At 39.1% G+C, this 12933-nt stretch overlaps 1 protein-coding gene across 1 annotated transcript in view; it reads right to left on the bottom strand.

Annotated features, from left to right (window-relative positions):
- The window catches only part of VAV3 (vav guanine nucleotide exchange factor 3), a 207487-nt gene that overhangs the window by 95214 nt on the left and 99340 nt on the right, over positions 1-12933 (bottom strand). The window contains exons 10-15 of the mRNA XM_081946409.1: positions 12753-12848; positions 10509-10577; positions 9786-9872; positions 2418-2503; positions 758-890; positions 171-280 (exon numbers count right to left, since the gene is read on the bottom strand). Coding sequence (XP_081802535.1) covers positions 171-280; positions 758-890; positions 2418-2503; positions 9786-9872; positions 10509-10577; positions 12753-12848 — 581 coding nt within the window. The remainder of the gene's footprint in view (positions 1-170; positions 281-757; positions 891-2417; positions 2504-9785; positions 9873-10508; positions 10578-12752; positions 12849-12933) is intronic.

Here is a 12933-nt window from a genome sequence, read left to right as displayed (position 1 = left end):
GTGAAAATGTTTTGGCCCTTTACATTTCATCTCTAAAGCTTTTTACTCATATGTTTAGAAATTTTGCATGTGCCAGAAACTGCTTCAAATCTTAAATCCCTACTAGAATACTGATCACTGAATGCCAATCGATCTGTACAATTACTTCGGAATATATTACGGTTACTCACAGGGCCATTTCAAACTGCTCAAGCCATTTCTTCTTCAAATCTTTGGTTTTGCAGTACAGTTCTAAGCCGTTTTGTCCTTGTGTGTGGATGAGGTAGAAGCCATACGACCACTGTTTAAACAAGAAGCAAATTCAGGAATTAACTTTTAAGAACAGAGAGGCAACCAAGTTGGAAAATGCCTGGAGGACACACATTTCTAATTTCGCAAAGTTCCAGGGAAATGTAATAACAATAATTGTAACAACATTCCAGAACAACTTTTGAGCTTCCTGGAATCTTAATACATTTTTTAATTCCATTGTAAATATTAAACAGATAAACCAAAGCTGTAGAATGCACCACTACACCACTCTGAATATTATAATACTTCCCCATATTAAAATGTTCTTGGGGGGGGGGGGGAAAGAATAACAACAAATCAAGAAGATAAACATTTTTTCCTTAATTCCCAGTTTTCTACACAGAGGCTGTAGATAAATAAATATAGAAAAGGGGCTTATAGAAATTTTAAATAGTTCATGTAATTAGGAATTTTAGTATTTTAGAGCAGAACATGTCAAGGATCCAGGCCTATTCTATATGTTTACCTTTTTACTCTCCTTGTCAGTGGTAGGGTTATTGCTTATTTTGTATTCCTGAAGATCAATTATATCCTTCATTTCATAATTATCACCCCTCCGTTTGCATACTATTACGGCCAAGTCAAATAAAAAGATATGCCTGGAGGAGAAATGAAAGTATAAGAAGTTGTAAGAATTCAAACTTGTGGTTAAAAATGCTATATGAGAAATATTTGAGTAGAGTTTATCTGGATTAATTTTTAATAAACATTTCAATGTCACATCTGATTGTTAAGCTTAAATTTTCTCTCCAATTTAAATATGTATTTTGAACTGCAATTTTAGATTTGTATACACAGTTCCATGCAGCATACATATAAATTTCATTCTATTCTACAACATTTAAATTCCTATCGAGAGATGGAGAAATAGGTTGGACACTGATTTTATGTAATTTCAATTTAATTAATTTGATTTAGATGCTGCAGAACTCCAACCACCTCATACAATGTAAAAAAAAAAAAGACAAAGCAAAATAATTGAAAACAAAGCCAACCAACCAAATAAATTAAAAAAGCAGATAAGATGTTTAACTGAAAGCACACCAACACTATCAGTTTCTATTGGCTGGGATGATATGGGAATCAGACAGTTCTCCAAATGACCAGCTTCTATGCTATGTAGGGCTTTATGTTTTATTTGTTTTATTTATATAATATCCAATTTTCATCAAACAGTATGCATTCTAGGTACAATTATGCTTAAATAATCATATTATATACCTTTGTTGTAATTCCTTACAATCATATTAATAATATAACATAATATAATAACATTAATATTTAACATTTGACATCATCTTCTTTAACAACTCTCCTCTTTACCATTTCTTCCAATTGTATCTCCTCCTTTCTAACTTCTATTATCTAACCATTGATAGAATATGTCCCATATCTTCTTTATCCTTAATAGCAAGTGTCAATCTATCCATTTCTGTGCAGTCCAATAATTTCCAACACCCACCCACCTCACTTTCTGCTTGTGAACTGCCTGAGATTTACAACGTCTTGCCAGTTTCCACACTGACTTTGGCTGTTGAAAGCCAGCAGGAAGTTGCAAGACAGTGCTCACTTAACAACCCAAATCTTTACTTAATAATGACAATGGGAATTGCAAAGTTTGCTATTGCTAAGCAAGATGTCAGCCTTTATGACTGCATTGCCTGGAGATGGAAATTCTAGTCTCAACTGCCATTATAACTCAAGGACTACCCGTATATAAGGTAGAATGTCTTTGCTTCCCTTTTTCTTGCTTATTTATCATTTTATTTTTATGGATTGCTGAAGTTAATTTTATTATTGTGTAGTTTGATATTTTGCTTATATTATAAAATATATATTTTTAAAGCACTTAATCTTGAATGCTCAATAGACACTGACAATAGACCAAAGAATTGTCTTTATCACCCAATCTATCTACCAGTGCATGTCCCAAAATTATTTTTCCTAGCTGAAAAGAAATATAATGCTATGAGACATTTACTTCCATCTCATGATCAGATAACTGAATTCATTGGCATTACAGTTGCACAGCTAGTGAACCGCAGGCATTGTGCCATTTCAGAAGTATTGATCTAGGATCATTGCAAAATAATAAAATCCTCAAAACAAACTGAAGCTCCTCTCACCTATCCTGTCTTGCTCGTTTGTCCAGGGTCGTTATCTTTATTTCACCATCACCTTGTGGTCTTCCATAGAGTAAAAGGGATTGGTTCTGAAAAAAGCAAAAATTACATTAATTGCTTAAAAGACATCCAACAATTTTATTGGAGGAAGATGCTGCATTCAACATTCTGAAAAATGGTTGGATGTTAAGGCAGATGGCAAATAAAAATGCAAAATTGGCAGCACGGCCCAGAGCATCTCTGACCTACTCTACAAGGGGTATGCAAAACATTTCAATCACAAAGCATTTACTTCAAGTAGTTCCAGTTCAACATTAGCCATCTGAAACATTTTAGTTCTCCATCTGCTCAGAACATTGCAATTGGATCTTTGTGGCGAGTGTTGCAATTAGCTTTTTCTTAATTTTTCTAGCCTGCAGGGAGTGATCCTAAACCTACTGCTATTGGCTTAGACAACGTGGGGTGACCTGGATGGGTGGCAATCGTGTGTTGGGAAATAGGCACATGACTCATAGATCCAAAATGCTTCTGCTGTTGCTGAAGAAGACTACAGACCAGGGAGTCTGCTACTGCCAGTGCCTGTAACTCTAAATGCTATTGCCACACCTTCAGCTGGAAATCCGGAAATTGAACAGACTGTTTCTGAGGCAAACGGCAAGCTGTCCTAGTCTGATAGGATTTTTATTTTTGTGTCTTGGTTTTAGCTCTTCAGACTTAACCTGGAGTAATAGGCACTAGTTAGAGGGAGCGAGAAATGAAAAACTCCTCCTTGCTTGCCATTTCATTTCCACTCACTTTATGTACTTATTTTGAAATATTTAGAGCCCACACATTCTCCAGCCTGTAAAAGCAACATTATACAATAAAAAACAAATAAAATAACAAATGGGGTAATGAAAACTATGCAATAAAAACATAGTTGCCCTGATAGAGAGGCACTTAAAAGACAAAAGAGTTTTTGGCCATTGATGCGAAGATCTCCATATAGTTATAAAAAGTGGGGGATGGAGGGGAGGTCTCCAAAGACAAAAGCTTTGCTACCAGGAGAAAAATTATAGCCAAGAGGCCACAACAGAGAAGGGCTGGGCATATAACATCTCACTCAGCTATGTTTACTCTGTAATTTTATTTTAACGTGTAATGTATCCTGGAAGAAATCCTCCTTCAATAATCAGGCCTTGTATATGGAGACATTTTTCTAGAAGTTGCATTTTCCAGTTAACAAGCCAGGCCACCATTCTTGTGCATTAGTTATACAGTAACTTTTGAGTTATCTTCTAGGGCAGTTACCAACTGGTGGTCCGTGGACCGCTGGTGGTCCGTGAGAAAATTTTGGTGGTATCCACAAAAGTATCCAGAAAAATTATTTGCATTTTAAATTGCACTAAATCAGGGGTCTCAAACTACAGCTCCTGGACCAGATATGTGCAATGAATGCTTGTGTTGCTACAGAGAGTCTCCCCCTTCGGGGTCTTTTGTGCGGGTTGGAGGGGGCAGAAATTCCGACTTGGTTCCCCCTCCTGGTGCGGGGCTTTGGGCGAAGGCTGGAAGAGCTGGAGGGCCTTGTTCCAGTGAGACTGCACCATGGCCTGGAACTGGCTTACCATCTCAGCCCGCTGAGCCTCCAGGCACTGGTACCTGGCCTTGCACTCCCACAGGCCTTCCCTCTGCTTGGAAAGCTTATGCTCAAAGTCCTCGGTGAGGTGCTTCTGCTGAGCCTCCTTTTCGATCAGATCCAATTTGAACTGAGCCAGCTTTTTTGCCAACTCTTTCTTGTGGTGGCTGCTTAGCTCCAACAACTGCTTCCTATTGGGGCCCTAAGGAGCCAGGCGGGCAGACGAGTAGTGGCTGGGATGGGAGGGGCGAGTAGAGGCCTGCAAGACGCCCCTTGATGTGAGTGACATCAAGTTGGCCACACCCACCCTGTCACATGACCACCTAGCCACGCTCACCCAACCAATCATTAGGCAGATCATATTAGTTGGATTTAAAATTATGAATTTAGTGGTCCTTGAGGCCCAAAAGGTTGGGGACCCCTTTTCTAGGCCAATATTTCTTAAGCATGGCAGCGTAGACAATTCTGGGAGTTGAAGTCCCAACATCTTCAGATTGCCAAGGTTGAGAAACAGTGTTCTCTTGCTTGTGTATGCCCTATTTCTTTTTTTAAAATTAGTTTATAGTATGAAATACAAAAGCAAATAGTAGGTCACAGAAGGGAGGGGAAGGAGAAGAGAGAAGTATGGAAGAGAGGGGGAAAGAAAAAAAGGCATTGATTTCCTACTCCCTCTGTTGCTCTAGAATAAGGCATTAACATCAAATATCAACTTTTTACTTTTCTATAATAGTGGTGTATGCCCTCTTGACTTAAAAATAGACATAGCCCAAGTAGAAAAAGAAGAATTTTTATTGCTAGAAGTCATAGGATCTGATTGGTCAATTACTTTCTTTTTTAACTGATGCATTGCTAAGTTGAAATTTGCATGGGAAAGCAGTTTATGTACAACATTTCCTTCATTAACAGATGTTGCTCTTGCGGGTGAACATGTGAAAACCGCAAGTACAATGTTGGTTTGGGTAGCATTGTTGAGCTTTTTCAGGGTACTCTTAAGCATACTTCTAGGCCTTGTTGATAGTCCAGAATGTTTTTTTTACCAAGATTGACATCACCCAAGATGGCTTGATTAGCTTTTGCTCTCCCTTTGTTTCCTGTGCTTTAAAAAGGCCCTGCTTAACTTTTCCTAACTCATCTCTGCCTCTGTGCTTCAGAGCTTTTCAGAATGCATTTAAATGCCATGAAGTCAGCTGAAGCAGTACTACATTCTTATAATTACCAGCAAGCTCTTGTAATATTCATGTAAGAATTCTTAGAAGCAACAGGTGGCAGCATTTAAAAATATGTTTACAAGTGATTTAAGAACAAAACAAGTCTGATAGGAATGGGGGCTCAGTCAGTAAATTAAATTGTCTCTGCTGCTTTTAGCTGGCTGATGTCTGATGACTAACTACTAAAACCCAGCCAAGGAAAATTGATGAGGAAGTTTATCGCATTCAGGGTAATATGTTTGCTAAACATTCCCGAGAGTTTATTTGAAGAAATTGAAAAGACTACTGCTTTTTTTTTTTTTGAGAACCCTAGACAGATTTTCATGTAACAGATTCTGTAATTATGTTAACTATCAAATATTAAGCAACAGATTCTCACCCTCAAAACCATGTTTTCCTTTAAAAAAAGTTTTTTTAAAAAATCCTATAACAGCATTTTAAAATATTGCCAAATTTTCTAAGGCAGTTGCTAGAATGGACAGTCATCCCAGCTTTTTTGTGACTCTCAGGAGACAAAATATGACAGCAGGGGGCTTGTTTCACCTTTCCTGTGATTCTTACAGTCACAACCCTCAACCCATTTCAGGTTTTGTCTTGTCAAACACAGCAGACCCCAAATGCTTCATGGCGTTGTTATATCCTGAGCTGGAAGCAAAATACATTTTCCATTACATGCACATTCTTACACCCATCCCCAAAAGAACTAGCATCAGGGGTGAAATGCTACCGGTTCAGAGCGGTTCGCGTGAACCAGTAGTAAAAATGCTACTGGTTCGCCTGAACCGGTAGTAAAATAAATGAAACTTTTCAGATGAACTAGTTTTTCCAATTATTAGCTGTGATGCACAAATTTATATTAGCTAGAAAGCAGGATTTCCCGCTTTCTAGATAATACAAATCACACAGCACAGCGGATTCCCCCCTCTTGCTGTTCGCTTACCTTACCTTTTTGATGCTCTGCACATGCGCGGGGGGTACTTTTTAGCTCACATTGCTACCAAACTGATAGCAAAGGTAAGTGGATTTCACCCCTGACTATCATGTATGTGTATGAAGGCATCGGATTTAATCCTCTATGCTCAGTTTCTCATACCACCACTTCTGTTCAATACTGCCTTACATTTCTTTGGGTAAGAAAAATTAGTAGAGTTGTCAGAGATCTAACCTTCCTTCAGCCTGTGACAAAAAAAGAAGAGCTGTAAGAAATAAGTCATCCTTCACCCTCTCGATGCTCTCTAGGTTTTATGCTACAGAGCTCAAAAGGAACTGAAGAATAATCTGAGTTCAGTTTTTATGCCAGAAACCAGGCTCTGCTTAAGGAGTTCTGTATTGTCTGCCATAAAAATGCTGCTGTTTGAAATAAAGATTTAATTAACTGAACTATACTTTAGTGGTTGACAGAAATAATTAAATAAATATTTATTTTCATAGATTTTCACGGGTGTAGGTATGCTGGTCCTGTTGTATTTGGGTCTTTTCCTGTGTAAGATTGAGATTGTCTTGGCAATGTTTCGGCAAGGTCTCACTCGCCATCCTCAGGCTGGTGTTTTCAGCTTAAAGTGTGATCAAAACTGCTGTCTTTCTATAAATCTTGGTGGGGTGTGTGTGGAGTGCTGGCATTGTTTCAGTAAGTGGATTGATTGGATGTGTGGCTGTATCATGATTGGTAGATTGGTGCTGATTGGTGTTGGCTGTGTGTCCATTGTTGTTTTGTGTTGTAACGGCCTGGGTGGTGGGTGGGGCTCATTTGTTGATGAGGGCTGGTTTCCAGATGTCTGGTAGGCGGGAGGTATCATCACGTTTATTCATGTTGTGAGGGTGTTTCTCTTTTTTGATAGCTTCCATAATTATTCTCTTGTTGAAGTGTTCAGTTTTGGAGATTAACCTGGTTCCTTCAAAATTAATTTCATGTCCTGTAGCTTTAAGATGCTGGAAAAGGGAGGAAGTTTTTTCTTACTGCGTTCTTGTGTTCTGTGATGCGTGCATTTATTCTCATGTTCATTTGTCCTATGTATGTTGTAGGGCAGACTTTGCATGGTATTTCGTAGACTCCTTAGTTTTCTAACTGGATTTTGTCTTTGGGGTTTCTTAAGATGTTGGCTATTTTTTGGTCAGCGTTGAAGGCTGTCTTGATATTGTGTTTGTGGAGAATTTTGCTGATTTTATCTGTGGTGTCTTTGATGTAAGGGAGTAGGGCGATGCCCTTGTCCTGTTCTGTGTCTCGGTTTGGGGGGAGTCTCCCTTTGGATTAGGTTGGTAATTGTTTTTCTTTGGAATCCGTTGGAGATTAATATGTTTGTGAGAGTGTGTAATTCAGTTTTCAGGTGGTCTTTGTCGGCTAGGCGTTTGGTTCTGGAGATGAGGGTCTTGGCTACAGAGTTGATCTGTGCAGGGTGGTGATGGGATTGTGCGTTTAAGTAGCGGTTGGTGTGGGGGGTTTTCCGGTAGATGGTGTGTTCTAGGGAGTCATTGGGTTTTTTGTAGATTAGGACATCCAGAAAGGGAAGTTGGTTGTTTGCTTCTATTTCCATAGTGAATTGTATTTTGGGGTGTAGGCTGTTGAGATGTGTGAGGAAGTTGTCTAGTTTTTCTTTCCCGTATGGCCAAATCATGAAAGTGTCATCCACATATCTAAGCCAGAGTTTGGGATTGTGTTCAGATTTATCTAAGGCGTTAGTTTCAAAATGTTCCATGTATAAGTTTGTGATGACAAGTGAGAGGGGTAATCCCATGGGTGCTCCTTCTATCTGTTTCTATCTTTGTCCATTATGGATGAAGTATGTGTTGGTTAGGCAGTGGTTGGTCAGGTCCAGGATGTGTTTAGGGGGGTTGTGTTTGCTCTGGATAGCTTTCAAGGCTTCTTTTATAGGCACTTGGGTGAAGAGGGATATGACATTGAAGCTCACGAGTAGGTCGCTGGGTTGTAGGTTTTGTTTCTTTATTGTTTCTATGAAGTGGAGTGAGTTTTGTACGTGTGAGGTGATGGATTCTGCGTAGGTTTGGAGTTGTTTGGCGAGGAATTTGGCAAGATTCTGTAGAGGTGAGCCTATGGAGCTGACTATGGGTCTGAGTGGTGTACCTTCTTTGTGTCTTTTGGGGAAGCCATAGAGCCGTGATGGCGAACCTATGGCACGCGTGCCACAAGTGGCACGTGGAGCCATTTGTCAGGGCACGCGAGACGCTGCCCTGTCAGCTGGCCAGCGTGCATGCGCGCGCTGGCCAGCTGAGTTCACCTTTTTAAAAGCTATTTTTCGCCTTCCCCAGGCTCCAGAGGCTTTATAGGAGCCTGGGGAGGGCGAAAAGAGCCTCCCCCACCCCGCCCCCCCAGAGGCTTCAGGGACCATCCCTGAAGCCTTCGGAACGCTTAAAACCACCCTCCGAGCAAACCGGAAGTGACTTCCGGGTTGCTCGGAGGGTCGTTTTAAGCGCTCCGAAGGCTTCAGGGACCGTCCGAGGCTTCCTTGAAGCCTTCGGAACGCTTAAAACCACCCTCTAAGCAAACCAGAAGTTACTTCCGGGTTGCTCGGAGGGTGGTTTTAAGCGTTTCGAAGGCTTCAGGGACCGTCCGAGGCTTCCCTGATGCCTTTGGAGCACTTAAAACGACCCTCCGAGCAACCCGGAAGTCACTTCCGGGTTGCTCGGAGGGTGGTTTTAAGTGTTCTGAAGGCTTCAGGGAAGCCTTCGGACAGTCCCTGAAGCCTCCAGAGGGCCTCCGGGGGGTCGGGGGAGGCTCTTTTCGCCCTCCCCAGGCTCCTATAAAGCCCCTGGAGCCTGGGGAGGGCAAAAAAAATGTAAAAATGGGGGGGTCGCACGTTGTGCGCACATGCACACTGGGGGGGTCACGCGTTGCATTATGGGTGCAGCACGCCCGCACTCGACCCCCCTGCGCTCCCCCCACTTGTGGCACGCGAGCCAAAAAAGGTTCGCCATCACTGCCATAGAGTTTGGGACATCTGGAAGATTTCTCTCTGGGGATGATTCTTTTCTGGATCTCTTCACTGATGGGAGAGGCTTTTAGTTTTATTTTATTGTATATTTTATATATATATATATATTATCCAAAATAAAAGCCTCAGCACCAATCTACCAATCATGAAACAACTACACAGCCAATCAATCCACTTACTGAAACAAAGCCAGCACTCCATACACCCCCACCAAGATTTATAGAAAGACAGCAGCTCCGACCACGCTTTACTCACACAAGCACGAAGCCGAAAACACCAGCCTGAAGATGGCGAGTGAGACCTCGCCGAAACGTTGCCAAGAGAATCTCAATCTTATATGGGAAAAGACCCAAATACAACAAGACCAGCATACCTACACCCGTGAAAATCTACGAAAACAAATACACACACACAGACACACACACACACACAGTTTTTTACCTGCAATTGATACTACCTCTGAACACGCTTGCCCATGCTCCACACTGACTTTAATCATAACCTTGCCAGAATTCTCACTGCTTCTAGGTCCATCAATGACAATTTTACAAAGGGAAAAAGACACCTAAAAGTAAGAAAGCAGCATCTTATAAAGTCCTACCAAATTTTCTATTGATGATTGAAATTGCTTGATTTCACGGAGGGTTTCATTATCTCGCTTCACTTCATTTACATATTGTGCCAAGTCCTAAAACATAGAAAAGGAAAAGAAATTTGATGTGTAATAAAGATTGATTAAATTTTTACAGTTGATTAAGGGTTGAAAGCCACTCGTGTCCAATTTTCAACATTATGGTTATGATTTTTTTTTTAATGAATGTTCCCCTAATATACAAATTTTTGCATAGACTAAATACAACATCACTTTAACCCCTATTATCAACTTCACAACCTTGGGAGGGAGAAATGGGATCACAACTGCTGGCCCAAGTCCTGAAATCTTTTAACACCATTGTAAAAGACACAGTTTGTGCTCAATGTTCACAAAGTCTAAGCTCATTTTGCACTGAAAAGACTACCTGATAACATGAAACAAAATGGGCAGTGTGGCAAAGTATAGTCTGTATGCATGTGGTGTGCAACAACATTATAGAACCTTTTCTATTCGAAAGCCAGAGTGAAAATAGCTTGACAAATAATAAATTAAACATGGATTCTTGAATTGTGCAATGAGCTCGTTTGCTTTCATTTATAAGCATGTTATGCCAGTGTGCTGCAAGATAGAAACCAAGCAAGTTTCAAAATGTTTAATTTTCAATTTCTTTCTAGAAATAACTCTTTTCATTTTATATTAGAGAGGGTGTACTCAATCAATCACACTTACCTTCATTGCGTCAAGGGCCAACTTTAGATTTGCCTTCTCGGTTATGTCATTAGTGTGCTTTACCAGCTCCTGTATTACAGAATGCCAGAGTTATTATCAACCCATTATAATGGAGAGAAACTCAGAAAATTATGGATGTGCTATAATCAATGTAGCTCAATCTAAAGCACTGATTATATTGTCATTACTCAAAGTTATTCCAAAGGTGTTTTTTTTTTCCTCAGCTCACCAATAAACCTAGAGATTTTTAAACAGACTTTTAGCCAATGTTATATTTCAGGTTTTACTTTTCGGTTTCAGCTTTTCTGTGTTAGCCCAGCAAATATTTCAAGACATTAGTTAAATTTCCTAGAAATGTGTCCATGTCCCCAGATTAACATGATCATTTTTTTCTAATTCATCTTTTATTTAGATGCACATACCCTTTTCTTTGTAAAAAACCTAATCTCAATGCCCAACCCCAACTTAAAAAAGTGTAGAAGTTTTATATTTGCACAAATCTACACTTAAAGCTCAATAGAGATACGTATATGGATTGTGACTAGTAAATATGAAATATCTTATAATGCTATAAGCTTTCAATGATGTACTGGAATATATTAGTCATATTAACATTCAAATTTATTCTTTATCTGCTCAGGTTTCAGTATCTGCCTCTTATTTTCTTATTTGTGTTACTTATTCTATATATTCTTTCACAATGCATAAAACAGATTTTTTTTTTGAAAAAAAGTAGTAACATTTCTGAAAGCTTTACCAACTGCAAAAATCAGCAGCATGATACAGTATTGAATTTTATTCAAACAAACATTTTAAAATAAAAGCTCCATTACGTTTGTTAAAATCATACCAGAACTTTCTGCAAAGAGTAATGTGTCAATTACAAATGCAATTAAAATGCGTAAAATGCATGGAACCTTGGTATATTGCATGTAACAAGTCATTACAGGAACAAAATACTGCTTCTTGCATAGATAGAAGCTCTTTTTAAAATGACATTTTAAAAGTATGAGCAGTGCAGACAATCTAATGCAATAGTGTAGTTGTCTACGGCTGTACTAATGAGTCCCTCAGCAAACCTATCAAATGATATTTAGAAGATTCTCAAGTTCCATTATAGTACTAACTGCACAGAGCCATACACTCTGGGAGTTGTAATGGGAAGCATTCTAAATAAAAACAGCATTATTATAATCCAGCACAGAAGTACCTAGAACTGACCGCTTCTTGTTCAGCCTTGATTATGTACAGCAAAACACACACACACCACAATTCACTTATTATCTAAGATTAGTATATGGCATTGATTTATACTATTAAAAAAGATAGGTAGACAGACAGGCAGACAGATAACCATTCAGCTATTGTGAAATCAACTGCATTCCAAAAGGTTTGGGCTGGTAGAGAACCTTCCTAGACAAAGGATTTTCCTTCCTGTATATTGTGTATGTGAGGTGTAGCCTCTCACATTTACTGTACTATGAGAATCCACAATCTCACTAAATTGATTTAGACATTATACTCTTCGTAGCAGATCCCTAGGGCAACTTTTGCAATACCTACCAGGTGGACAGCTGTACAATTTAATACAACTCTCCGCATGGGTCAGAGCCATTACGGGTTTGTTATGCTCTTGCTGATGAAATATTATACTGATACATATCCTGGCTGACAAAAAAAAAAACCCAACAATATAATACTACTGACCTGCTCACTGCATCATATTATATTAGGTTCTTCAACCTTATAGATGTTGCATTACAATTCCCAACTGGAATGCACCAACGTGGGTTAGACCATACTAAACAATACAATGGCGGAGACTAGACTCTAGCAAGCTACCGTAGCATCAGTTTTGAGTGGTAGCTTTGCTTTAAATGGGATAACAAGTTGTTGCTGTTGTGAGAATCATGAGTTCCTCCCCAAAGAAAGTGAGTGCAATGTTTCTAAAAGAATACTATATTTAAAAAAAGAAGTAGCTTAAAATTGACAGTGTGTTTTAAAATAAAGGAACCAAAGACCAGGTTAGTGATAGTACTTGTGAAGAAAAATCTATCACTGACATCCACCTGATGGCATATAATCAATAATCAATCAGTCTGTGTCTGGTGACACTTACAGCTGAAATTCTTCAATGTGTATTCTCAATAGTCCAAATTCACAGTACAACAGCAAATGTTCTAAATAATTGCACAGAGATAGAACTAGCAAAATACAATCTCAATCATTTAAAAAATTAAATACCTGAAGTAGCAGATGATACTTCAGAACTCGTTGCATTGGAACTACTAGGAGATCCCGTAGAGTAAATTTCCCATTATTAGCTCTTTTGGAACATTCCTAATTAAAGAATAACCAAAAATTGAATAAATAAAGTTTCTCAGGATGACTCATAATAAAAATAGCAATGTTATCTTTGAGAAGA

Source organism: Natrix helvetica, assembly GCF_964273705.1.
Source record: "Natrix helvetica genome assembly, chromosome: 3".
Taxonomy (NCBI): domain Eukaryota; kingdom Metazoa; phylum Chordata; class Lepidosauria; order Squamata; family Natricidae; genus Natrix; species Natrix helvetica.
Note: the sequence above shows the minus strand (reverse complement) of the source record. Positions and strands in the feature narration are given on the sequence as shown.